The 24,849-nt window shown below is 35.4% G+C and overlaps 1 protein-coding gene across 1 annotated transcript; it reads right to left on the minus strand.

Annotated features, from left to right (window-relative positions):
- Nucleotides 1–325: 325 nt before the first annotated feature.
- On the minus strand, nucleotides 326–18,452 carry LOC141488823 (tripartite motif-containing protein 43-like). Its single transcript, XM_074189206.1, has 6 exons — nucleotides 18,051–18,452; nucleotides 17,583–17,690; nucleotides 6,555–6,836; nucleotides 6,250–6,272; nucleotides 5,992–6,089; nucleotides 326–963 (listed from the first exon to the last, which is right to left on the minus strand). The coding sequence occupies exons 1-6, from the start codon at nucleotides 18,450–18,452 to the stop codon at nucleotides 695–697; spliced, it is 1,182 nt and encodes a 393-aa protein (XP_074045307.1). The 3' UTR covers nucleotides 326–694.
- Between the last annotated feature and the right edge of the window lie 6,397 nt (nucleotides 18,453–24,849).

A 24,849-nucleotide genomic window follows, 5' to 3' on the forward strand; every position in this document is an offset into this window, starting at 1 on the left:
ACTCTTTGCCAAACTATTTTTTGGTCTTCCCAACTCAGACATGCTTTAAAGAAAGTGAAAATGCATCAGGGCCTAAAAAACTGTAATTTAAAAAAAAGTACAATTAGATTAGTCTGCTCTCGTGTATTTTTCCCTAGCTGAGGAGCACTGGATGAGATTTAGAAATGGAGACTTAAAAAAAAAAAAGTCAAATTCAGTGAACTAGCCCTACAAACCAAATATTTATTAAACATATATATATATATATATATATATAGCATGTGATAGGCTTTACAGAGACATGCTTGAGAGAACATGTGTTTCTGCTTTATGGTCACATAATTGGTAGGCATCTGATAGGTAGAATTTCAACAGATTTTCTTATTCCAAATCTAATTTTTTCACATTGGTAGTAATCTTGGTAGAAATATCAAAGATTAGAGGAGGAAGGGAAAGGCAAACAAGACTTCATAGACAATTTTCCAAAGCAGATCACTTCATTACCAACAAAGCTAGGACAGACAGTGAGAGATGCCACTACAATTATAGTTTCATAGCAAAAACAAAATAAACATATCATGTGCCTAGGGAGAGAAATCAAAAAAGTTTTTAATGTTCTTCAAGAAGGATTCTCTCATGCATATGGTAAGATTATGTAGTTCCAGAATCATCCTGAAACAGTTCAGTATACTAGGTGTCTGTACCTGATGCCATTCTACTGGCACTCAGCATGGGGGTCAACAGATAAGATATTCCTTTCAATAGGTAAACAGTAACAGGCAAAGATGGGTGGTGCTTGTTCCTCTTCAGAAATGCTATCCATATCCAACGGTATAATAGATAGTTGTCTTCCACTCATGTAATGGATACTTCCAGAAGTATAAACAACATATGTCTGTCCAGAGGAAATTTCAGCAAAGGTGAAAGTCCTCTTTCTATCATCAGATAATTCATACGGATAGTGACATGCTAATAGTCGAGATCCTGCAAGGAAGAAAGGCATCAAAATTGAGCACCTTCTAAGTCAGAAATTATGCTAAGCAATGAAGTTGCAATTACCAGGGTGGGGGGGACCAACTTCTACCCTCAATGAGGGCAATCTTTTTGGGGGAAACACATAAAATTGAAAGCTGTAAATTGAAGTGAGTGTGGGGGTAGATTAGAGAGGTGCCCCTCAAAGGTTCATTGCAGAGAAATCAATGAAGTCCAAAATAAGTGTAATCACTTGGGAAATAAGGAGATATGTCCTTTGCCCCACCCCCTTGAAAAGAAAGGGTACAGGGTACTGGTGATTTGAGGATCAAAGCTGATTAGATATTGTAAGATGAAATTTCCCAATGATGAGGTTCCAGAAGGCATGATAGAGATCAATGAAGTCCAAAATGAGTTCAGGTAAAAATGGACATCAACCTTGTGGATGGTATTCTAGTGTCTTGAGTGATAAGAGATTGTTAGGATTCTATTGTCCTAAAAGAGTAAAATTGGTATGTAGATAGCAAGAGCAATTAGAAAAGAATATGCTGCAGGTAGAAAAGTCAGATGATCATGAATTTCAGGTAATTCCTTAAAATTTTTTTACTTTAATTCATTCTCATTATCCACTATCTGTTGAGGCTAGATAATACCATCTTTGTCAACTGTCCTTTCCTTACCTTTTTAGCAATTGTATTCCCCTGGTATTTCTGGAATTTTGACAAATATTGGGTTAAAATTAAAATTCTACTATACAAAACAATGGCAGAGTAGTCAGATTTTTCCCCCCAATTATATAAAGATAGTTTTCAAAATTCATCCATTTGCAAGTTCATGAATGCTACATTTCTCTACCCCCTCCTTCTTTACTTTCCCCCTTCCTATAGAGGTGTATGATCTGGTAAAAGCTGTATGTGTACAATCATATTGAACATTTCCATTTTAACCATGCTATAAAAGAGGGAAAAAAGAAAGAAAAAGCATTAAAGTTTAAAAAAAAAATCAACACAATATGTTTTGTCTGCATTTAGAATCATAGTTTTTCCCCCTCTAGATGTGGATGATATTTTTCTATAACAGGGCTCTCAGGATTGTCCTTGATCACTGAACTGCTCTGAGGTTCAGAATCCATTGCAGTTGGTCATCTCACAATGTTAATGTGAATAATGTTCTCTTGGTTCTGTTCACTTCACTCAGCATCAGATCATGTAAGGCTTTCCATGCTTCTATAAATTCTGGCCACTTGAGCTTTCTCAAAGAACAGTAATACTCAATAATATTCATATACCATAGCCTGTTGAGGCATTCCCCCAATTAATGAGAATCTCCTCAATTTTCAATTCTTTGCCACTACAAAATGAACTGCTATAAATGTTTTTGAAAATGAGGGACTTGTCCTGTTTTTTTTCTAAGTGATCTTTTGAGGATATAGACCGAGTAGTGGTATTGCTAGATCAAAGGGTATGCACAGTTTTATTGCCCTTTGGACATAGCTCCAAATTGCTCTCCAGAATGGTTGGACCGAAAGAGAGCAGTAGTCTTTCATTTTTTCCCCCCATATCCTTTCCAAAATTGATCCTTTTTTCTTTGTTATTTTAGCCCTTTTTCCTTTGTTATTTTCGCCAATCTGATAGGTGTGAAAAAGTATCTAAGAATTGTTTTAATTTGCATTTCTCTTATCAATAATGATAAAGAACATTTTCTCATGTGATGATAGTTCTAATTTCTTCATCTGAAAATTGCCTTTTCATAGCCTTTGACTATTCATCAATTGGAAAATGATTTATGATCTTATAAGTTTGACTCAATTTTCTATCCATTTCAGAAATAAAACCTTTATCAGAAACACTATCTGTGAAAATTGTTTCACAACTTTTTGCATTCCTTCTAATCTTGCTTGCATTGGTTTTAATTGTACAAAAACTTTAATTTAATGTAGGCAAACTTATTCGTTTTTCAATTTACGTTCTCTATCTTCTTTGGTCACGAACTCCTCCCCTTCCTATAGATCTGACAGATAAAATTATTTCTTGTTCTCCTATTTGACATCTGGTATCATCCTTTTATTTTTAAATCCTGTACTCATTTGACCTTATTTTGGTTTAAGGTATAGGATGTAAGTCTAGACCTAATTTTTGCCACATAAGTTTCTAGTTTCCCCAACATTATTGAGTTCTTATCCCAAAGCTAGAACAGTTAGCTTTAACAATAAATCAACATAGTCATTGACTTGTTTCTTTTATACCTAATCTATTCCACTAATCCACTCCTCTGTTTCTTAGCCAGCATCAGGCAGTTTTGATAACTGCAGCTTTATAATATAGTTTGAAGAACTGGTATAGCTAAGTCACCTTCCTTTGTGTCATTTTCCCCATTGAATTTCTTGATCTTTGTTCTTCCAGATGAGTTTTATTACTATTAATTCTGTAAAATGGGTTTTTCCTAGTTTGATTGGTATGGCACTGAATAAGTGATTTAATTTAATAAGATTATCATTTTTATTATAATATTTTGGCCTAACCATGAACAATTGACATTTCCTCCCAGTTGTTTTAGTCTGACTTTATTCTGTCAAAAATGTTTTGTAATTGTGTTCTTAGAGTTTTCAAATATTTTATGTTACATGCAGTTATTTTAAAAAGAATTTTTCTATCTCTAGCTGCTTGGATTTGTAGGAAATATATAGAAATACTGATGATTTCTGTGGTTTTATTTTATAAACCTGCAACTTTAAAAAAGCATTTGAAAGAACAAATTTAGTAAAGTTGATTTTCTAGTTTTTCTGAGTATACCATCTTATCAATAAACTCTAAAAATTCTCTAGAACCAGATGAATTTACAAGTAAATTCTATCAAACTTGATAGAATAATTAACTCTAATTCTATATAAACTATTTGAAAAAAAAAAATGAGTTCTGCCAGATTCCTTCATGACCCCAGCATGGTGCTGATATTCAAGTCAGAAAGAGCAGACAAAAACTGAGTAAGGTGCTTGGTTTCCACAGTGAAAAGCCTAAGATACATGATAAAGACTGGGGTCTGTCTGAGGCCGTTGTACTTACATGCAGGTATGTGAGAATAAATCAAAAGGGAAGCCAAAGGAATTGATCCCAACCAATCTCAGAACTAGGAGAAGTCTCCCCAACCAGAACAGATCTGAGATTACTCTGGGCCTGCTTAATCTAGCCCTGAGTTGACCTAGGGTCTCTGACCTCGGCGAGTATGCTTGCTTAATAAAATATGTGTGTGTGTGTGTGTGTGTGTGTGTGTGTGTGTGTGCGCGTGTATATCTTTCTCTCTCCATATATATGGAGAGAGAAAGAGAGATACATATATATACTGTACACTCCCCCTGAACTTATCAGCATAATGACCAAGACAGGAAAAACATAAGTGGTTTGGGGTAAGTGTTTTGATTATATTGTAACCCTGATGACTCAGACCAAAGGCTGGCTCAGAGGAGAAGAAAAAGCCTTTCAAATTGCATATAAGACTGAACATTGTCACAATTTGGAGTCTTTCCCTCTAAGGGAACTGGTCCTTTTCTATTGAACAGTTAATTTACATAAATACATTTTAATCACTTTTTTTTAATTATGAGTCATATGTAACAAAAACTATAATCCAATCTCCCTAATGAAAATTGATGCAAAAAATTTAAGATTTTAGCAGATTACAACAAGTTATCACTAGGATAATATACTATAGTCAAGTAAAAATTTATACCAGATATACAGAAATGGTTTAATATTAGGAAAACAATCGGTATTTTAACCACAACAATGACAAAATTAAGAGAAATCATGAACAATAGAGGCTGAAAAGGTCCTTGACAAAAAATAGCACCCTTCCTACTGAAGACACTAGAAAGCATAAAAATAGTTTTCCTTAAAATAAGCAGTATCTATCCAACACCATCAGCAAACACCATACGTAAAGGAAATAAACTCATAACACTTCCAATAAGATTGGGGTGAAACAAAAATGCCCCATTATCACCACTACTATACAATATTTGTATTATTATTGTTAGCATTAGCAGTAAGAGAAGAACTTGAAGGAATTAGAATGGGCAATGAAGAAACAAAACTTCACTCTTTACAGATGATATGATTATATACTTACAGAACCCTAGAAAAATCACCTTAATCAACTTAAAAACTACTTGAAACAATGAACAATTTGAGCAAAGTTGCAGGATATAAAAAAAATAAAACCACCTAAATCATCAGCATTGCTAATAAAGCCCAGGAGCAAAGAGATAAGAGAGATTTCATTTAAAGTAGCTATAAGCAACATAAAATATTTGTACCTTTACCTCCAAAGACAAATCCAGAATCTACATGAACACAATTACAAAATACTTTTCACACAGACCTAAAACTGGAAAAACAAGAATCTTTCACAGTTAGACTGAGCTAATATAATTAAAATGACAATTGTACCCAAATTAAATAATTTCTAACATAGTACCATACAAATCAAACTCCCAAAATCTCATTTTTATAGAGCTAATAACAGCAAAATTCATCTGGAAAAACAGAAGTTCAATATCGAGGGAAATAATAAAAAAAATACAAAAGAAGGTGGTCTAGCTATACCAGATCTAAAACCACATTATAAAATCAACATTCATCAAAAACTGGCACTAAGAAATAGAGAAGTAGATGAAAATAAGGATTTACACATAAAGGGTGATTCCATAGACCAATAAAATGTACAAGAAATATGTCAGATCTATGGAGAAGAAATTTGTGAGCATTGTTCATCTGAGCCATGACAAGTTCTTTTTAGCTAACCCATTCCAAATGGCATCATTAATGTGATTATTTTTCATTATCATTTTGAACCAGACCTGTGGTTTCACAGAGTAGGTCATGCCTTCTGGCAAAGGCATGAAGATTGGTGACAATTCTACAGCTTTTATCCTGGTACATATAAGCAATATATTTCTATCAATCAAGAGAGCCAAAAAATATATTACTCACCCTTCCGAAGGAAGCCCAAACTTAAATTCATAGCCAAAAAGCTGAAACTTACCTTGAAATTTCCTGAGAAATTTGCTTAAATCCAAGCAATAAGAATCACTCAGTTGTGGGGTGAAAGGTTCTGGCCTTTGTAGTAGCAGTGACTCACTCCTATAAAGAAGACTCAGTTACTATTCCTGTTCATCAACTTTTATTTCTTCTTTATTGCCAAGAGTTTCCTTGGACTGTACTAAACAGTCAATATTTTGCTTTCCTATGAAAGCCCTCCCAAAGTTCTCACATTATATCTTTCCTTAAAATGTGAACATACCTGCTCAAAGTGTCTCCTATGTCCTAGGAGAGAAAAGAAAAGAATATAGGTTGGTAGATTACATGAATTGGTTTAAAAAAAAAAAAAAAAAAAAAAAAAAAAACTTGGTCACTATGTAAATGGAGGTTGATGAAGGAGAGTCAATGACAACTGAAGTTAGAGCCTAGGGTGACTAAAAAGACAAGAAACAGATAAATTGAGTGGAAAATAAAATCTCTTGTTATATATTTGTCAATCAGGGTTAGGGTTATTGATACTTTGTATAGATCCCAATATAACTGCCCCACAAGAGTAGATTTTCTTACCTGCAGCAGGTCCCCATCTGACATTTGAGATTTTTCTTCCAATATTTTTGTCATGTCCTTTAGTTTTTTGCTATGGTGAAACAATTGTCGTCTGCTCCTGTTCCTTTTCTGGAAGTTTTTTATTTCTTCCTGGGCCTCATGATCCTTCAGATTCTGGAACATCTCATTTTCCTCCTCATCCAGCTCCACAAGACTGTGTACATCCTCTTCTTCATCACTCAGAAATTCACTTATTTCCTGAAATTTTTCCTCAAGTGTTTCTCTTGACATATCCACTTGTTCCTACAGTGGGACACATTCATCAAATGTTAGTAATGTATAGAGTAACAAGTGACTTTGATTAAATCTCACCTTGATTGTCTAGTTTGTGTGACATTTACTGGAATTAACACCATTCCAAGAAGATTCAGAAAGCATGGATTTGAGTCCCTATTCTTTCACCATCTAACTAGTAAACTTGAGGATATTCATAAACCTTCCTGCCTTAGAGTTTCATCATTAAAATGCTACAAAGGGGCAGCTAGGTGGCACAGTGGATAGAACATCGGCCCTGGAGTCAGCAGTACCTGGGTTCAAATCCAGCCTCAGACATTTGATAATTACCTAGCTGTGTGGCCTTGGGCAAGCCACTTAACCCCATTGCCTTGCAAAAAAAAAAGTCCTTAAAAAAATTAAAATAAAAATAAAAATAAAATGCTACAAAGATCTATGCTCAAGAATGGAATTCTGGAGGGAGAGAAAATAATTCCAGTGAGGAAAAAAAGGGAAAATTTATCTAGGATACAGAACATAACTGCTCTAAAATTTCACTGTTCAGTTCAGATTTTTAAGGTGAGGGGAATGGTATAGAAGATAAAATGCAAAACCATCTGAGAGAGCTTTTGCTTGGGGTGGATAAGATGATAAGTAATAACAACTGAAAGTATAGCTTATTATTTCTTATTTTGTTTCTATTTTCTCTATCAAAGAAAATTATCCTTACCCTAGAAATGATAGAATAAATATGGCTGATAGGTTGGCTAATACTCAAGATGAATAAGGAGATAGTTGAAGAATACAAAGTTATAGGATACTAAAGTGGTGACTGATTCTCAAGAAAATTCTAGAAAGGATCCTTTAAAAGAAACCTGATATAAAAAATAATCTGGAATAAATAGTGTGAAATAAACATTGGATTTAGACCATATTCACCTAGCTTGTTATAAACAACACATAATTATAAGAACTTAGAGTGATTAAAGTATCTTTATTAAAAAAAAAAAAAAAAAGAGGGGCAGCTAGGTGGCACAGTGGATAGAGCTCTGGCCCTGGAGTCAGGAGTACCAGAGTTCAAATCTGACCTTAGACACTTTGGAAAAGCCACTTAACCCCATTTGCCTTGCAAAAAAAACTGAAAAAAAAAAAATTTAAAGGCTTTCTTCTTCCCTCTGAGCCAGCCTTTGGTCTGAACTGCCAGGGTTACAATCAATATGCCTACCCCATACCACTCTCCAGTAATGTATTCCCTGCCCTGGTCATTATACCAATAAGTACAAGGGAACATATAGTAATGTGTGGACGTCATTAAGCAAGCACACTTGCAAAGGTCAAGGACCCCAAGTCAACTCAGGACAAGATGGAGCAATTGAGGGTCAATTCTTTTATCTCCCCTTTTATCTTGTACTCATATACCTACATGAAAGCACAACAGCCATAGGTAGACCCTAGTCTTTATCATGTATACCTTAGACAGTCTCCACGTGTAAACCAAAATATCCTACATTTCTTACAATCCCCAATTTTTTTGAATTAGAATTTGGTATCCATACCTTATTAGTGATTTCTTCCTTAAATCACTATTCTCAGGACAGCTAGGTGGCACAGTGAATAGAGCACTGGCCCTGGAGTCATGGGAACCAGAGTTCAAATCTGACCTCAGATACTTATTACCTAGGAACTTCTTAATATACTTTATTCAGACCAAAACTATTATTTTCATCTCTAGCAATAAGATTCTGGCACTTATTATAATTTACATTTTGCCTTATTCATTATTATGTTGCTATACATACTTCATTCTACCAAAATAACCTTCCATAGTTGTTTTACTATGAGTTAATTCATTGAAATTGTGAAGCTAACTTGAGTTTACAATATATATATATATATATATATATTTGACAATCTTCTTGCTACCAAGAGTATTCAGCAAGTGACTTACGATATTAATTTTTGCTCTTATTATAATGATTCAAACATTCTTAACTAAAATGAATTTCTCTCAAATATTTCTAGGTACACTATTATTCTTCTACTGATGTACTCCAGTGATTCACATTCTTTTCCTTAAATTAGAACTTTAGACTGCTATTGTACAGAATCATAGTGAGACTGCAAAAACTTCTTATCCTTCTTACTTAAATATCCTCTTAATATAAAAATTAAAGGATCTTCAGTTTTGTCAGACTATAGCTGACAGCAAGTGACAAAACCCATAACACTTCACCTATTTGGCTTAAAATCCAAATGACCTCAAATTTCTATATCCAATATGCTTATAACAGTTTACTTTAAAGATAGAGGACAAAGAAAAATTCCTTTGTAGATATAATTTTGAAAGTCAGTTTCCAGGCAGAGGTCATGAGGATAATCAAATGTCTTAAGTAAGATTTTAAGTCTACCAAGTGAGACATTATTTCTCAAATGTGATATTTGGATAAAGTCTAAAAGTGTCCAACCTCAGACAGACATCACTGGAAAGCCATTACATCAACTTTGCATTCCAATACCCCTGTCACCTGTATTTTACAGGGCCCCCATTAGGCTTTTTGGTTCCAAAAGAACATTGACTCAATACAACTTCCTTTGCTGACCATAGTGGTATCAGACACAGAATAGAACAGAAAGCCAATTTAGAGTCCCATAATCTAAATAGTAACCACCTAATGAGAACTTCAAGTGAATCCAGTTTACAGGGATTAAATACAAATTATAATCTTGATGAGGTTCCGATTAATGATCCCCTTCCCCATCACCCAGATCTGGCCTGAGTGTCGCTCCTAGATTCCTACCAAAACTAGGAACTCCAACCATGACTGGTCCTATATCCCCTGTGTCCCTGCCATCAGAACACACTAAATAAGACCCATTCCAATCTCACGTTCATGACTGCTCAAAAGATCAGTCAAGCTCTTCCAGCATGTGGAGCTTTAACATGCAAAAACCCCTTTCATAGGCCTGTGCCATAACTCAACTAAAAGGTCTGACCCTTCCTCCTCTCTCCCTTTGCAAAGATGGCATGTCAAATGTGTCTCCTGGTTTGAGAGGTGCCCCCCCCCGCAACGTGCTATATTATACAGCAAATAAATGCCTCCTTTGACTAGGAGATTGCCCATCATCTCCTGGATTCATTTTCTGGCCTTCTATATCAGTTTTCTTCCCCATCATTCTCATATCCCAATTAGCTAGAGATTATCACAGAAAAGTCTTAAATTATCATCTTTTTTTAATGTTATTCAGGTTTACTTCAAAGCAAAAAAACTGTAGTTTTGTGATAAATAACCACAACAATCCCAATTTATATATGTAACTGGAAAATTTCTATAAAGAAAACTTACATTAGATCTGCTTACCTATTAGCCATGCTTAAAATACAGATCATTGCTTTCAGAATTCTTTCAAATCATTGGAATATTTTAAATGACTTTAGATTTTCACCATGTATTATTAATTCCAAATGTAACAAGACAATAGTAATAGTTGGTTGGTCTTGTTGACAAACTTTAGAACTTGGGAGACATTGGCACAGGATCACCCGGCACGGTGTGCCATCATAAGTAAGTGTGCTACATTCTATGAGAACATCAGAATTGAGGCAGCTCAAAGGAAATGACATACATAAGTTTAAAGTACCCAGCCCAGGTGTTCACATGGACTATTTGTGCCCTAGCTGTGATAAAGCATTCTGAGCTCGTATTGGTCTGATCAGCTAGTCAGACACTCTAATTTGTCTCAAACATAGTGATGTCATTTTGGTCTTCTTAGATTATGAAATACAAAAACCAACCATACCAACAAATTGTCTAAAAATTTCAGGGATCCCAGAGGGGGTTGTGATTTTTGATATTTCCCCCCATTATTCCTACAAAAGAATCAATTAATTCCAGGCTTCAACACTATTGCTCCAAATGACTTATATTTTCACAATAGATAAGTGAATAATTATAGGTACAAAATACCTCTCTGCAGTTACAAAAGTAGATCACATAACTGAAAGACTTCATCTTACTCATCAATAAGTTACCTTACTGGAAGCTACACAATTTTTAATTGCCCAACCATTCATCAGAACCCCTCACACTTATCCTATACTAGTGAAAAGCATCTTTCCAGTTTGCTGTCCACTATCCCTCTGAGTTTGCAATTAATGAGGGAAATCTATAGTCTTGACTTCTTTAAAATTGAACATATAATTATTAGTTTATATTAAACTTAATGTTTCTATGTTGACATCTCATTTCCTTATAACAAAACAATAAAAAGGTTCTTAATTAAGGTTAACCTTATAACTTAATATCTTAATTTTTTTAACATTTGTTTCACATTCTTGTTTACCTCTTATTCAAATACACTATTTCTCAAAGAGAAAATGAAATATTCTTACATATAATCAATATTAGGTTTAGCATTGCAACAAATTAGCTTACAGATTTGAGAATTTAATAGGTCCAAAATGTAAATAAATGCCTTTTACAAAACCCTCTCCTGAAAGAGTTTCTATGTAAAAATTCCTGCTATTAAAAGGACAATTATAAAATTTTAAACATTATATTAATTGGACACCTGTAACAGACCTCTTAGTTATTTGGCCTTGAAATAAAAAAAAATATGTCTTTTTAAAGTAGTTTACATAGATCCCTAAGTCTGTTTCACATGCAATAAATCCTAATTACCACATCACTTCCAAATACTACCTTACTTGAACTTCAGTGTTTCAATAAGTTCAAAGCCTTAATATCTACTCTAATACAGTTTTTCCTATAGCACTAGAAGTAAACCCTCATTTCCATTTGACTTACATCCCCAAAAATCTAGTTTAAAAAATGGAATGGGAGTAGGAGCATATGATGCTTTAAGCCATGTGGTCAGAGCAGAGGAATCAATTTAACTCAAACTTCTCTCAAGAACTTATTCTTCTACTGATATTAGTATCAGTATTCAGGGTCTAGGGTCTGCCTATGACTGATGTGCATACATACTTCTAAAATGTATTTTATCATATGCAGTTTGAGAGGCTCTCTCCTCCCCTCTGAGCCAGCCATTTCCTGAGCACTGCTCAAAGAATAAAGTTTATCCTCTATGTCCAAAGTATTTCTCAGTTTTTTTGTAGCAACAAAGAATTAGAAACTGAAAAGGAATGAGGTTAATCAGAAAATGACTGACCAATTATAGTATATGAATATAATGTATATTACTCTCTAAAATACAAACATACCCACATATGAAGTGACCAAAATGAACCTGTTTCAAATTAGCATCTTTCTTTTTAAACCCAGAGGGATTTTCTTTTCAAGACTTCAAGTCTCCCAGCCCCCCCCACCATTTTCACTAAGGAGCCTCCAAGATGCATGCGGTAGTCTATGTTGCTATAGAAATGCACAAGTGAGTCTGACCACCTTTAAGAAATTAGACTATTTTAAATTCCTTTGAATTCAAGCAAATTAAGGCTGAACTGTGAAACTTAAAGGCTCATCCTCTAGGGCCAGTTGTTTTATGATCAGCACCACAATTTTAAATCCCCAAATATTTAGTTTTGAGAATCTATTTTTTTTATTAGTAATTTTAACTTATCCCGCCCCCACTCAAATACCTCACAGCCATATGATCTAAAGATTTGTGTCTTACTTTCCCCCTTTACAGCTAATCAATTAGAGGCATAAAAATCAGGTTTTCTTCCTTAGTTCCCTTGTTGGGGCCCTGCCTAGCATAATGTCACATAAGCCAACCATAAAGTAGTCTAAGCCATCACTTTACAACCTTAATGAATCTACATGCCTTGCCACAGTTTTTACTCTTAAGTATTTAATCACTTATTTCAGCCAGGCTCGAGATATTTCTCTGAAGAAAATCAAGAATTTGCTTGAATTCAAGCAAGTCTGAGCTGCCTTTTCTTGTGTTCTAGAAAAATCAAGGGATTTTGCATTATTATCCTGCACAAGCCCCCAGATTGTCTTACATGGTTCATAATTCTAAAAACTTGGAGTGACTAAAATATCTTCTTACTAAATTTTCTGCAGAAAAGTACCATTTCCCCTAGTAGAAATTGAATCGAATTGCAATGTCTTTTCTCATATGCAGTTTTGAGAGGCTTTCTCCTCCCCTCTGAATCAGCCATTTCCTGAATTTGTCTTACAATATAATCACTATGTCCACCCCATACCACACTCAAGTAATGGGTTTTCTCTGCCCTGGGCTTTATGCCAATGAGCACAGGGGAGTCTATAGTAATGTGTATGGGCTTCATTAAGCAAGCACACTTGCACTGCAGAGCTAAGGGATCTTAGGTCAACTTAGGACCAGACGGAGCAGAACTGATCTAATCTCTCTTGTCTCTCGCATACCTGTATGTAGGCACAACAATCACAGGCAGACCCCAGTCTTTGTCATGTATATCTTAGCCTCCTCCATGTAGAAACCAGATACCCTACATTCTTCATGAATACGCACTAGATCAGAGCTGTCCAACCAACCTTACATTTAAAAGTTTATTGAAACAGGAGATAATATATTTTGATTTGCCATTTTAGGGAGAGCTCTGTGCAGCTTGGCTTCATTTACTAAAGCATTTAGTAAACCCACAAGGGCCACATATAATCATTTTGTGTGCCACCCTGTTCTGGACATTTTTTTTTCCTTTTGAAGACAGCCCTGCACTAGATGACAGAAATTTAAAAAATCATAAATAAGGAGAATAGAAAGAAGTTACCTATCAGATTAATAGTAGGAAGAAAAGTAAAAGTCATGACCAAGGAAGGTAAATAAATGATCACAGAAGATAAAACAGGTAAAGTACATAAAATTAAATTAAAAAGGAGATTAAAATAAGTTCTAAATTGCTTATAATTAAAGAGATGAAAGTTAAGGGAATTCTGAGACCATACTTCAACCTCCCCCCCAACAAATATTGAAGAGACTTTGAGAAAACAGGCACCTTAATGTACTGCTGGTAAAAATTTTAAATAGTTTCAGCTATTCTGCAAAATACTTTAGAATTGTGACACTGAAAAGAGTGATAAACTGTTCATATACCAGCAATGACCCAGCAATGTAACAATTCAGCCTATACCCAAAAGAGATCAAAGAATGAAGTTATCTGCTATGTCCAAAATATTTCTCAGTTTTTTGTAGGAAAAAAAAAGAATTGGAAACTAAAAAGGAGTGAGGTTAATCAGAAAATGACTGATCAAATATATATAGCTGCTCTATGTGTGTTATCTTGAAGCAATGATTTTAAAGAAACCTTAGAAGACTATGAACAGATGCAGGTAAAATAAGCAGGACAATCTATAGCACAAGAGTATAAACATCTTAGAAAAAAACTTAATCTGGTCAACACAATAATCAATCATGAGTTCAGAAGATTAATGATAAAAGAATACTATCTACCTCCTGACTAAATATAAAAAAAAAAAAAAGAGTCACTTTTTGAACAAGGCTAATATTGGAACTTGTTTGGGTTGACTAGTCATGCTTGAAAGGAATATTTTGTTGTAGCTTTTTCTTTAGGGTCCTTGTGGGGGGGAGGGGGGGGAAAAAGAGGGAGGGCACCTTTTACTGGCAATATCTCTCCTGCCTTGCCCCAGTCACCTCTCCCTAAGAAATTAGCCATGCTCAATTCAACTTCCATCCTTCTTTTCAGTGTCCTTTACTGTTTTCCACCATTATGCTATAAACCCCTAGGAGGAAGGAACTTTTTTGGATTTGTATTCCTAGTACTTTTGCACAATGCAGTGCATTAGCAAATGTTTAAAAATGTTTATTTTGGGGCAGGTTAAATGGAACAGTGGAGAGAGAGCACTGACCCTGGAGTCAGGAGGAACAGAGTTCAAATTCAGCTTCAGACACCTAGCTGTGTGACTTTGAGCAGTCACTTTAACCTTGCCTATTAACTTTGCCAAAAAAAAAAAAGTGTATTCTATTTTTTTAAGTTAGAAATAAAGACGGTAGATAAAGATCAAGAAAGGAAATTGGTGATTGTAACTTTGCAACATCTTTTGGATGCCTTTTTTCTCTGATATTGTCACCACCTTAGTGCCAGGTTGGATTATGCTTTCATTAGTCTATTGGTAGGGCTGCCTGCCTTAGTTCCATCCTTCACTTACCTGCAAAATGCTTTTCCTAAATCAAAAGGTATGACCTTATCACACCTTTACCCAAATTCCACTGGCTCCCCATTACTAACAAGCAGTCTGGTTCAAATACAAAATTCTTTGTCATTCGGATATACCATTGATTGTCATGGAGTACAATTGTTCTCTAAGACATCATGAGAGCCCCAACTTTAGAAAATCCTGGAAAGGATTTCATGGACCAATGCTAAATGAAGTGAACATAACCTGGAGAACATTGTACATATTATGACCAAATATGAGGACACAGCTCTTCTCAGCAGTTCAATGACCAAGGATTATTCTATAAGAATTGTGATGGAAAATACCATCTAGAGAAAAAAAAAACTATGCAGTCTGAATGCACAACAAAGCATACTATTTTCCCTTTAGTTCTAATTCTTATTTCACAAACAACTAATATGAAAATTATATTAAAGCTTGATTATACACATATAGCCCATCAGATTACTTGTTGTCATGGGGAAGAAGGAGAAAAGAGAAGGAGGTAAAAAGTGTTAACAAAAAAAAAAAAACTTATCAAAACATGATTGTTGAAAACTTTGAATGTAACTGAAAAAGCAAATTAGCATTCAAAAAACCCCCAAACATACCATTCAGATCTTACATCATAATATCTGCTCTATTCACTTTGATTCAGTCACACGGGCCACCTTTGTGTTCACAAGAGACACTCCATCCTTCTACTACAGGCATTTTCTTTGGTTGTTCCCTATGCCTAGAATGCTCCCAATTCTTCATCTCTGCCTCCTGAATTTCCCAGCTTCCTTCTAATCTAAACTCAATTCTCAAGGAAAGTTAGGCAATTTATATTTCCCATTTCTTTTTTTTTTTAAGTGTAGTGCCTTCTATTTATTATTTCCCATTTTTTAACCGTATAAAAGTTGTTTGCATGTACTTTAATTTGTTGTCTTCTGTTTAAGATGTTTATTTTGTATAAGAGGAATTAGGACTAATGGAATGTATTTAACAGCAATACATATACAATTTTTACTTGACTGCTTACCACCAAGGGAAGGGGGAGGGAAGGGAGAGTGGTGGAACAATGTGTTATTTATAAATTTGCACATGGATGAATGTGGAAAACTACAAGGCGTAATTGGAAAAATAAAACTTTCAAAAAGCAAACAAACCAATAATAATTGATTATGAACTCTTCAAGACAAAACTCATCTTTTGTTCTTTTTGTAAACCCAGTTCTTAGCACACAGAAAAAGCTGAATATATCCTTGATTAAGAAAAAAAAACAAACTAATCATGGCAAACTACTCTAATGTCCTATTTGACATTTTCCAAAGCTGATATAGAAGGATAAAGTAGGGGGGAAAAAAGTACCTAGATTTTAGCAGAGCATTTGATCAAATATTGCCTATCTTTCTAGGAGAAAAGATGGAAATATGAGCTAAATGAAGTTAGAGTTAGATGTGAACAGAAGTAGTCCATTATCAGGATTCTAAGAGTCATTTTTGATATTTTACTAGACTGAAGGCCCCTGACAGAGCATCAAGAAATCTGTCTATGGTTGGGCCAGGGTTAGTTGCCATCTTTATCAATGTCTTAGATGAAGGTACACGTGCTATAGGCTTCTCAGTTTGCAGATGAAGAGCTCTAGGGAAAGGTAATACAATAGATGAAAAGTCAAGAGTCACAAAGGTGTTGTAGCCTATATCTGATAAAATAGAATTTATCTGAAGACCTATGGGAACCCTATTGTACCTTTTTATGGGTACAAAAGAATTAGTTAACTAAGTTAGCACCCAGGGAGAGATGATTAGGCAGGGTTATATCTGGGAGTTTTAGTTGGCGAAATTTGAGTCAAGAGAAAAAAGGCAGAGCAAAATAAAATAATAAAAAAGATAGAGCTTCTAGGAATATGAATATTATGATCTGTGATCCTCAGCTGAATTCTAGAGTATTTTGTTTAGCTGAATTCTAGAGTATTTTGTTTAGTTCTAATTGTCATGGTTAAGCTGGAGGGCCTCTAGAGGAAGGTATTCAGGATGCTGTACATCCTTCAGTCCAACTCACAAGTGTTGGCTGAAGGAACAGTGGATGATTAACCAGGAGAATAGAAGAGTGAGGGTTAGAACTGTTTTGTCTGACCTCGTGAGGAGAATTTTGAGCAAGGGGGCAGAAGTTGCAAAGATGACAATTCACAAGATAATTATTTCCCTTGAAAAGTAGAGGGTTTCCCCTTCCTAGAGATTATCAGGAAGAGACTAGATGACCCCTTGTCAATATATGCTATAGCTGGAATTTCGTTCAGTTATAGATTGGACAAGATGAATCCTGAAGCCCCTTGACACTCTCAAACTCTGGAATTTTGACTTTAGTACCCTGTTTCAGTTTCACTACCATCTTACTATGTTTTCAAAAATAGACTAGTCTGAGGAAAAAAAAAAAAGTTCAGCTTAGTGGCTTGGAAGGGCAATGCACACATAATGACTGGCTTTGTTATGACAGATAGCTAAATATACAACACAGGATTGAGTCACTCAAGACTGGCTCAAATCCAGTTTTCTACAATCACTACCTAGAATAACATGGAGAAATAATTTGGTCCTTTTGTGCCTCAGTTTCCTCACTTATCTGATAGTGTTGTGAAACAAACTTACTGGAGAAAATAGTCAGATACACTTACTGTCCATACTACGGCCCAGGTACGAGGGAACTCTTTCTCCTCGAGTATTAGTTTGTTGACAGCTTTTAAATTTTCACTTAAAAGTGTTAGGTTTTCTTGCAGTCTCTTCTGTAAGAGAAACATGAGGACAATTGCTTTATTATTTATTAGGGGCTGCTAGGTGGCACAGTGGATAGAGCACAGGCCCTAGAGTCAGGAGTACCTGAGTTCAAATCCAGCCTCATATACTTAATAATCACCTACCTGTGTAATCCTGGGCAAGTCACTTAACCCCACTGCCTTGCAAAAAAAATTGCTTTATTAGGAAGGTTCAGAGCCCCAACCAAGGGCAGGAACTAGGATATCTATTGAGGAGGCCTTGGAAGTGACTTCCAATTTGAATGTAGAGAGGCTTGCAATTCTCAGCTGGGATAGAGACATGTGAGAAAGATAACAAGACATGAAGACCTCCGGAGAATTGCTACTTACCCTGTAGTCTTCAGCAGCCTTTTCTAGAGGACAGACCTCATGAGCTTCATGCTCCTGGGATTTTGAACAGGACGTGCAGAGGGAGATCTGGTCATTCATACAGAAGAGCTTCTGGGCCTCCTGATGTCTTTCACATTTTGGGGGTTCCTCGGGATATGACTGATGTTTCTTGACAATAAGAGCCAGATTGCTTTTCCTTGAAATACCTTTAAAAGTTTGTGACTGAGATACTTCCATGTATTCACGGCAACAAAAAGGCATCAAAATTTCATTTATGTCACTAAGACAGGACCGACAAAAACTGTGTCCACAGGCTTTAGTTGATAGGTCTGGTAGAGAGACCTGACAAATGGAACAGGTTAGTAGATCCTGGGCATCTGGAATCATCTCTTTTGAAGCCATGAGCCTGAATGAGAAGAGTCCTAGAGACCTTTCTCTGGCCTCATAGGTAGATATAAAGTTATTTCTACCTCCTAAAGCTGAGAAAGAATCATATCAGGAGAAACATTCACAGTCATTTTGGAAAAGTCATCAAGAATAAAGAATCCCACAGTCCCTGGATTATCTGAGCCTAAGAAATTGTGGCCAGGGAGAACACATAAAGGAAGTCATTTACATTGAAGAGGTTATGTAACTATAGCACATTAAAATTCAATCTAATTCAACAAACATCATTCTGACTGGCCCTTATCCAGATTCTCTTTTCCTTGCAACCGAGATGTAAAGCTTTTAAACTATGTGTGATCTTTATCAATTGGAAAAAGGAAAGCAGTTGTCTCCAAGACTAACTGCTTAGTAATCAATACCTAGAAGCCCTATAGCTTTCTCTAACAACATTCAAAATGGAACTTATATATTCCAGTCCCAGATCAGCCTTCATCCTAATTTCCATGTCCATGGCAGACACAAGAATCCTTCCCATCATCCAGTCATCTATTTGTTTCTTTAATTATTGGGTACCTACTATATTCCAGAAACTCTTATGATCTAGAAAGTTCCCTCAAGGAGATCTATAGGGGAAATATTCTATAAATATAGATTAATAGAAATTATATATAAAGGAATTACAAATGAAGGGGGGAGGTTGGAGTACTGGAGTAGGGGAGGAAATGTCCAACTAGCTCATCAAATAAGGCCCATGATTTGGCACTGCCTTTAGCAGCCATAGACAGGTCTTGAAATTCTATAAGGGACAGTTTAATTAAATGTTTGACCAAATATAGCAGGCAAATGATGCTTTAAATTTTCAAATGACCCTTGGCAGAAAATAAAAAGTTTCCCTACTCCTGATGAAAAAGGTTGCCCTACAAAGCTCTGAAGAAGCATAAAGATTTTTTTCTTGAAAGAAGGTATGAGAGGCAACTAGGTATGCAGTGGATAGAGCACCAACCCTGGAGTTGGGAGGACTTGAATTCAAATCCTGCCTCAGATATTTAATAATTACCTAGTTGGGTGACCTTGGGCAAGTCACTTAACCCATTGCCTTGCAAAAAAAACCTTAAAAATAAAGATGATGGTATGAAGACAATATATTCTGTAGATGGAAAAAAGCCTATACAAAGGCTGGAGATAGTGTCACAGATGAGGGCCAGAACATCAGTTTGGTTCAGTTCTATAATACAGACAGTAGAATAAGGTTTTAAGAAATCTAAATGGGGGCAACTGGGTGTGCCAGTGGTCAAGATGACCTTAGTTCAAATCCAGCCTCAGATACTTATTACCTAGCTGTGTGACCTTGGACAAGTCACTTAACCCTATTGCCTTGCCCCACCCCAAAGGAAACATTTAGCAAAGACTCAAAGTAAAATGCACCTTGGACATGAGTCCCTAAAGAATTCCTAAAATAATTAGGAATTTTTTTTTTTAGAAAGAGCTAAAATATTTTTTTTTTAATGAGAGCAGTAGAGGAAAAAATTGTAAAAGAGATGAGAAGCAGGAAAGAAAGATACAATGTGATATTTAATAGTACAGATAAGTACAAGGCCTTGCCAAAGTAAATAAATATCTCCTTCAAAGTTGAAATTGACCAAAAAGAAGCTAATGACTCCAGAGACAGAGAATTTTTTAAGAAGTTAAAAAACTAAATAGTAGAAAAAATATGAAATATCTCATGGGAAAAATATTTGAGTTTAAAAACTATTTAAGGAGAAATCATTTAAGAGTCATTGCACTAAGGGCAGCTAGGTGTTGAAGTGGATAGAGCCCTGAGGACTTAAGTTCAAAACTGGTTTTCAGACATTTAGTATTTAGCTGTGTGATCTTGGGCAAGCCATTTAACCCCATTGCCTTGCAAAAGCAAACAAAAAAAAGAACACTACCTAAAAGTCATGCCCAAAAATAAATCTAGGAATCATATTTTGAGTCATCATAAAATAAGTCTGTATAGAGATTAGCATAATAAAAAAATAGAAATTCAAAAAGATCTACCAGTAATCTCTTAAAATAAGGAAATTCAAGCTACCTGTAATTTTCTAGTCAACATGCAAAGTTTCTAGGTAAAAGAAAATATACTGAAAGTATCCAGAATGAATCCAAGTACTGAGGAGCCAGCATCAGAATCACAAAAGACTTAATAGACACACTTATAAATATATAGGGATATAGATGCCATTTCATAAAACATAGAATCTACACATACAACCAAGAATAATTAATCTTTTACAGCAGTAGAATCTTTATTGTTTAGTTTATGACCCTTCATGTTTGCATTTGGAATTTTCTTGACAAAGATACTAGGATGGCTTGCCATTTCCTTCTCTAGTTCATTTTACAGATGAGGAAAATGGGGCAAACAGGCCTAAGTGACTTGTCCAGGTCTCACAGCTACTAAGTGTCTGAGAGTAGATTTGAAATCAGGTTTTCCTAATTCCAGGTTTGCTCTATCTTTTGTGCCACATAGTAGTTCTGTACCAACTAGAAGTACAAACATATGGGTTAAAAGATGGATGTTTTTGGTGAAACAGAGGACTTAGAAGGCATTCCTATTGAAAAGGCTCAGAGTCATGGAGATAGCATGGAAATGAAATGGAAATACTGGAGTCAAGAGAAGGATAAGCAGTTTAAAATGAATGAACAATCATAAAATAATAAACTAGTTTATGCTGTTACATTCTTATATGGAGAGATCTTGAAAAACACTATTCTAGAGGGCAAAAAAAAGGTAGACTTGCAAATGTCTTTAATTCTATATTTCTGATCAAAAATTGATTTATCAACCTCTGATATCAATCTGAATGTTGTCTTAGTGTCTAAAAATGTCAGTCTGCTATGTCAAGACCTGTCTCCTACATCTAAATGACTTGGTCTGTATCAATACTACCTTTACCTGGGTCAACAAGCCACAAGATAAGAGATCTTGGATGAGAAGAGAGCAATCCTGTGACTATTTATAAATATTCCCTCTCCTGCCTAAGTGGGATTTATATCAATAGCAATTTAAAGCAAATATTAAGTTATGAGATTATCATAATGTAGAACTATATCATATATATATGTAATCTCCTATATTATGATTCTTTGTCCTTTCTGTATAAAATGCCCCCAAATTTTATAAGTTGCTTCTGTAAAGATGCCATCCACTCATGGGTTCTTGGTAAAATCCCAGAAAATAAAACTTCTCTTATAAAACTAACTCTTGCTATTTCATTTTTTAGCCTAAGAAAATTATAGTTAACACAATCAAAAATAACAATGGGGATGGGGAAGACCATTGATCTATTCATAAGGATCCCTACATACTGAAGTCATTTTAAAATTGTAATGCTATCTATACTCTTTATTTTTAGTTATTTTGTTTGATATTTCTCAATTACATTTTAATCTGGTTCCAAAGGGACTCAAAAAGTGTTATGGATTCTGTGTTCAACATCTCTAGCAAGCTATAAATCTGAAGTTGATTCAACATGGGATATGTGGACCCTTAGTGAAACTGAGGATTTTCAAACCTTGAAAACTTTGAAATAGAGCCACTTTAGATCAGAAAAACCAAGAACACAGTGTGATTTTGTAGCTCTAATGTTATAATAGGGAGAAAAACAACTGTCCCTTTAGAACCTTACGGTCCTCAAATGGTAGTAGTGAAATATGAGAAACAGAAGTGGGAGGGGGAGTGGATTGATTCAATTCTGATAGATAAAAAAGGGGGAAATACTCTATTGTAGAAATGAAGTGGATGGAACTTGGCATTAACAAAATTGTAAAACAAAAGACTGTAGAACTATAGAAGAAGGAGCAAATTAGTAACCATTTTTTTTCTTCAATGGACAAAAGGAAATAAAACATAAGCTAGAGACCTCCCCACATTGAATTGGGTATAGGAACATATAAATTCATTAGAAAAATAAGCAAGCATAGCAATAAGGGTTTAAAGAATTTAAAACCAAAGAAGAATAATCACAAATATATCCGAGATGGATTGCATGTATTTCTGTTGACAAGGACCTGTGGTGCTAAAATGACTAGGACTTTGGTCAAGACACTGAAAACACACTTAGATTCTCTTAAAGCCACAAGGATCTTGCCCATCTAGCTGAGACAGACTAGGTGCCTCCAAGCAGTTGATTAATGCCCACCCACCTGATTTATACCACGACCCTTCTCCAGGGTGAAGTTGCAGCCCAGGCCCACTTGAAAAGACTCCCGAGCCCCTCTTCCTATGTGCACTGTCTCTCCTCTCAGTCCCATCCATTCCATTTACTCCAATCCCTGAAGCAGCAGCTTAGAGAACCCCCTCCATTTGTTGATAGTGATCCCAGAACAGAGCTAGAACCTCTCCCAGCTACTTTCTTGTGTCCTTCAGTTAGAAACACAACAGCTAGAGCCATATATTTAGGATTATTCTCAGCATCCGGCTTACCCTGTACCTGCTGACAAGATCCTGGAGATTTTCAGGAAACTTCTTGTGGTAAGCCCTCCCCCTTCTTAAATAGACCCTTCACCAATATTTCTCTTTAGAATCCCACCCACTGTTCTTAATCAGACTTGGCCCTGAGACAGCTGCAGATAGCACTGCCCACTCACCCAGCTGAAAGCAATCTTGAAAATTTTATTTTTTTATTTTTTTATTTTTGCAAGGCAGTGGGGTTAAGTGGCTTGCCCAAGGCCACACGGCTAGGTAATTATTAAGAGTCTGAGGTCGAATTTGAACTCAGCCACTCCAGACTCCAAGGTCAGTGCTCTATCCACTGCGCCACCTAGCTGCTCCTCTGCTTGGATTCTGATCTCAATCAAGGGATGGGTGGATGGTCATAGAGGCTGTTCATCAAGTTCTCAGTATACTATAAAGTTACTTTAGGTCTGAGTGTCTCTATGTGAGGGTGACTGATCTCCCAGAATGGAGGTAGGAATGGGGGAAAGGGGGTCCTGTTGTTGATTTAAAGATAGAAATATATCTCTCTAAAAAAAAATTTCAAAGGGGCAGCTAGGTGGCACAGTGGATAAAGTACCAGCCCTGGAGTCAGGAGTAGCTGAGTTCAAATTCGACCTCAGACTCTTAATAATTACCTAGCCGTGTGGCCTTGGGCAAGCCACTTAACCCCACTGCCTTGCAAAAAAAAAAAAAGAATCTGAGCAGAATTCACTTTCACCATCTATCCTAATGAAATAGATCCTATTTTTCCAAATATACTTTATTTTTGCTTCTATATATTTTGATGGATATCCTATAAAGCTATGTAATAAATTTCAGAGAACAGTGAAAAGGAGGGGGAAAGTCTTGATTTCATTAAGGACAATATTCAATTATTTTTAATGCCTCCAAGCTTCTTAAATAAAGAACCTATCTCTATAAAAGCAACATACTTCCAGTGAGGCTGGACAGCTAACAATCATAGAAGACAAAATTCCCCAAAGAAATAAAATTGTGTGTTACTCAAACATTCCCTGAAGAATTAAAATTGTGTGTTACCCAAAGGGCAAGGGACAGGCTTTGTGCAGATTATTCATAAGCTTCAATTCATTCACTAAGCATTTCTTAAGCGTATGCTATACATATGCTAGGCACTGTATTAAAGACTGCAGATACAATGTATGTACAAGAAAGCTATTGCAAAATATACAACAGTAAAGGGAAATAAGATGAAAAGAAGAGATTAATAAGGGGGAGGGGGAGAAAAATCCTTGAGAAAGACTTGAACTAGGACTAAATGAAAGTTTATTATTCTAAGATATAGAAGTATGGAGGAAGTGAATTCTGTGCAAGAGAGTTGTGAAAACCTTTGTTAATAGTAGTCTTTCCATATTCTCAGGAAAAGTAAGGCTCTAGTTGGAATAAAATGCAATTTTGGAGAATATATTATATATATATAATATATATATATAGTTCAATTTTAGAGGTGGTGGATTAAAGTTGCTTGAAGGATATTCAGATGCAGCTCTTTAAGTTAGCTGATTATGAAGGCTTGGACATTAAAAGAGACAGGAGGCTTAGATTTAAAAATCTGAGATTTGTCTACCTGGAGATGATGATTAATCTCCTGTGAGGTAGTAATATCACTGAAAAAGAGATTACCTAAAGAGAAAAGAATGGCAAAGAACCTAAAGGGGACAACTACATTTAGATCATCTAGAAAAGGACAATTTAAAAGGAGTGCCCAGAGAGGAAAAAAAAAACAAGAAAGAACTAAGTCTTGCTATATGAAAACTTAGTAAGAAGGTTTCAATAGTGTTCAGTAGAATCAAAAGCTGCAGAAGGCTCAGAAAAGATGAGGACTTAGAATTAGTTTGGAATAAGTAATTTAGGGACAGTTGGCATCCTTAAGAAGTTTCATGCAAGTATTAAGATTAGTAGTCAGATCAAAAG

This window comes from Macrotis lagotis, chromosome 1 (assembly GCF_037893015.1).
Source record: "Macrotis lagotis isolate mMagLag1 chromosome 1, bilby.v1.9.chrom.fasta, whole genome shotgun sequence".
NCBI lineage: Eukaryota > Metazoa > Chordata > Mammalia > Peramelemorphia > Peramelidae > Macrotis > Macrotis lagotis.

Excerpts from the sequence above, each read along its gene's own strand:
- LOC141488823 (XM_074189206.1), bottom strand. The coding sequence starts at position 18,452 with ATGGCTTCAAAAGAGATGATTCCAGATGCCCAGGATCTACTAACCTGT. Across the intron at positions 6,837-17,582 it reads CCTGGGCCGTAGTATGGACA|GAACAAGTGGATATGTCAAG; the intron begins GTAAGTGTATCT and ends GTCCCACTGTAG. Across the intron at positions 964-5,991 it reads ATTTCTCAGGAAATTTCAAG|GATCTCGACTATTAGCATGT; the intron begins GTAAGTTTCAGC and ends TCTTCCTTGCAG.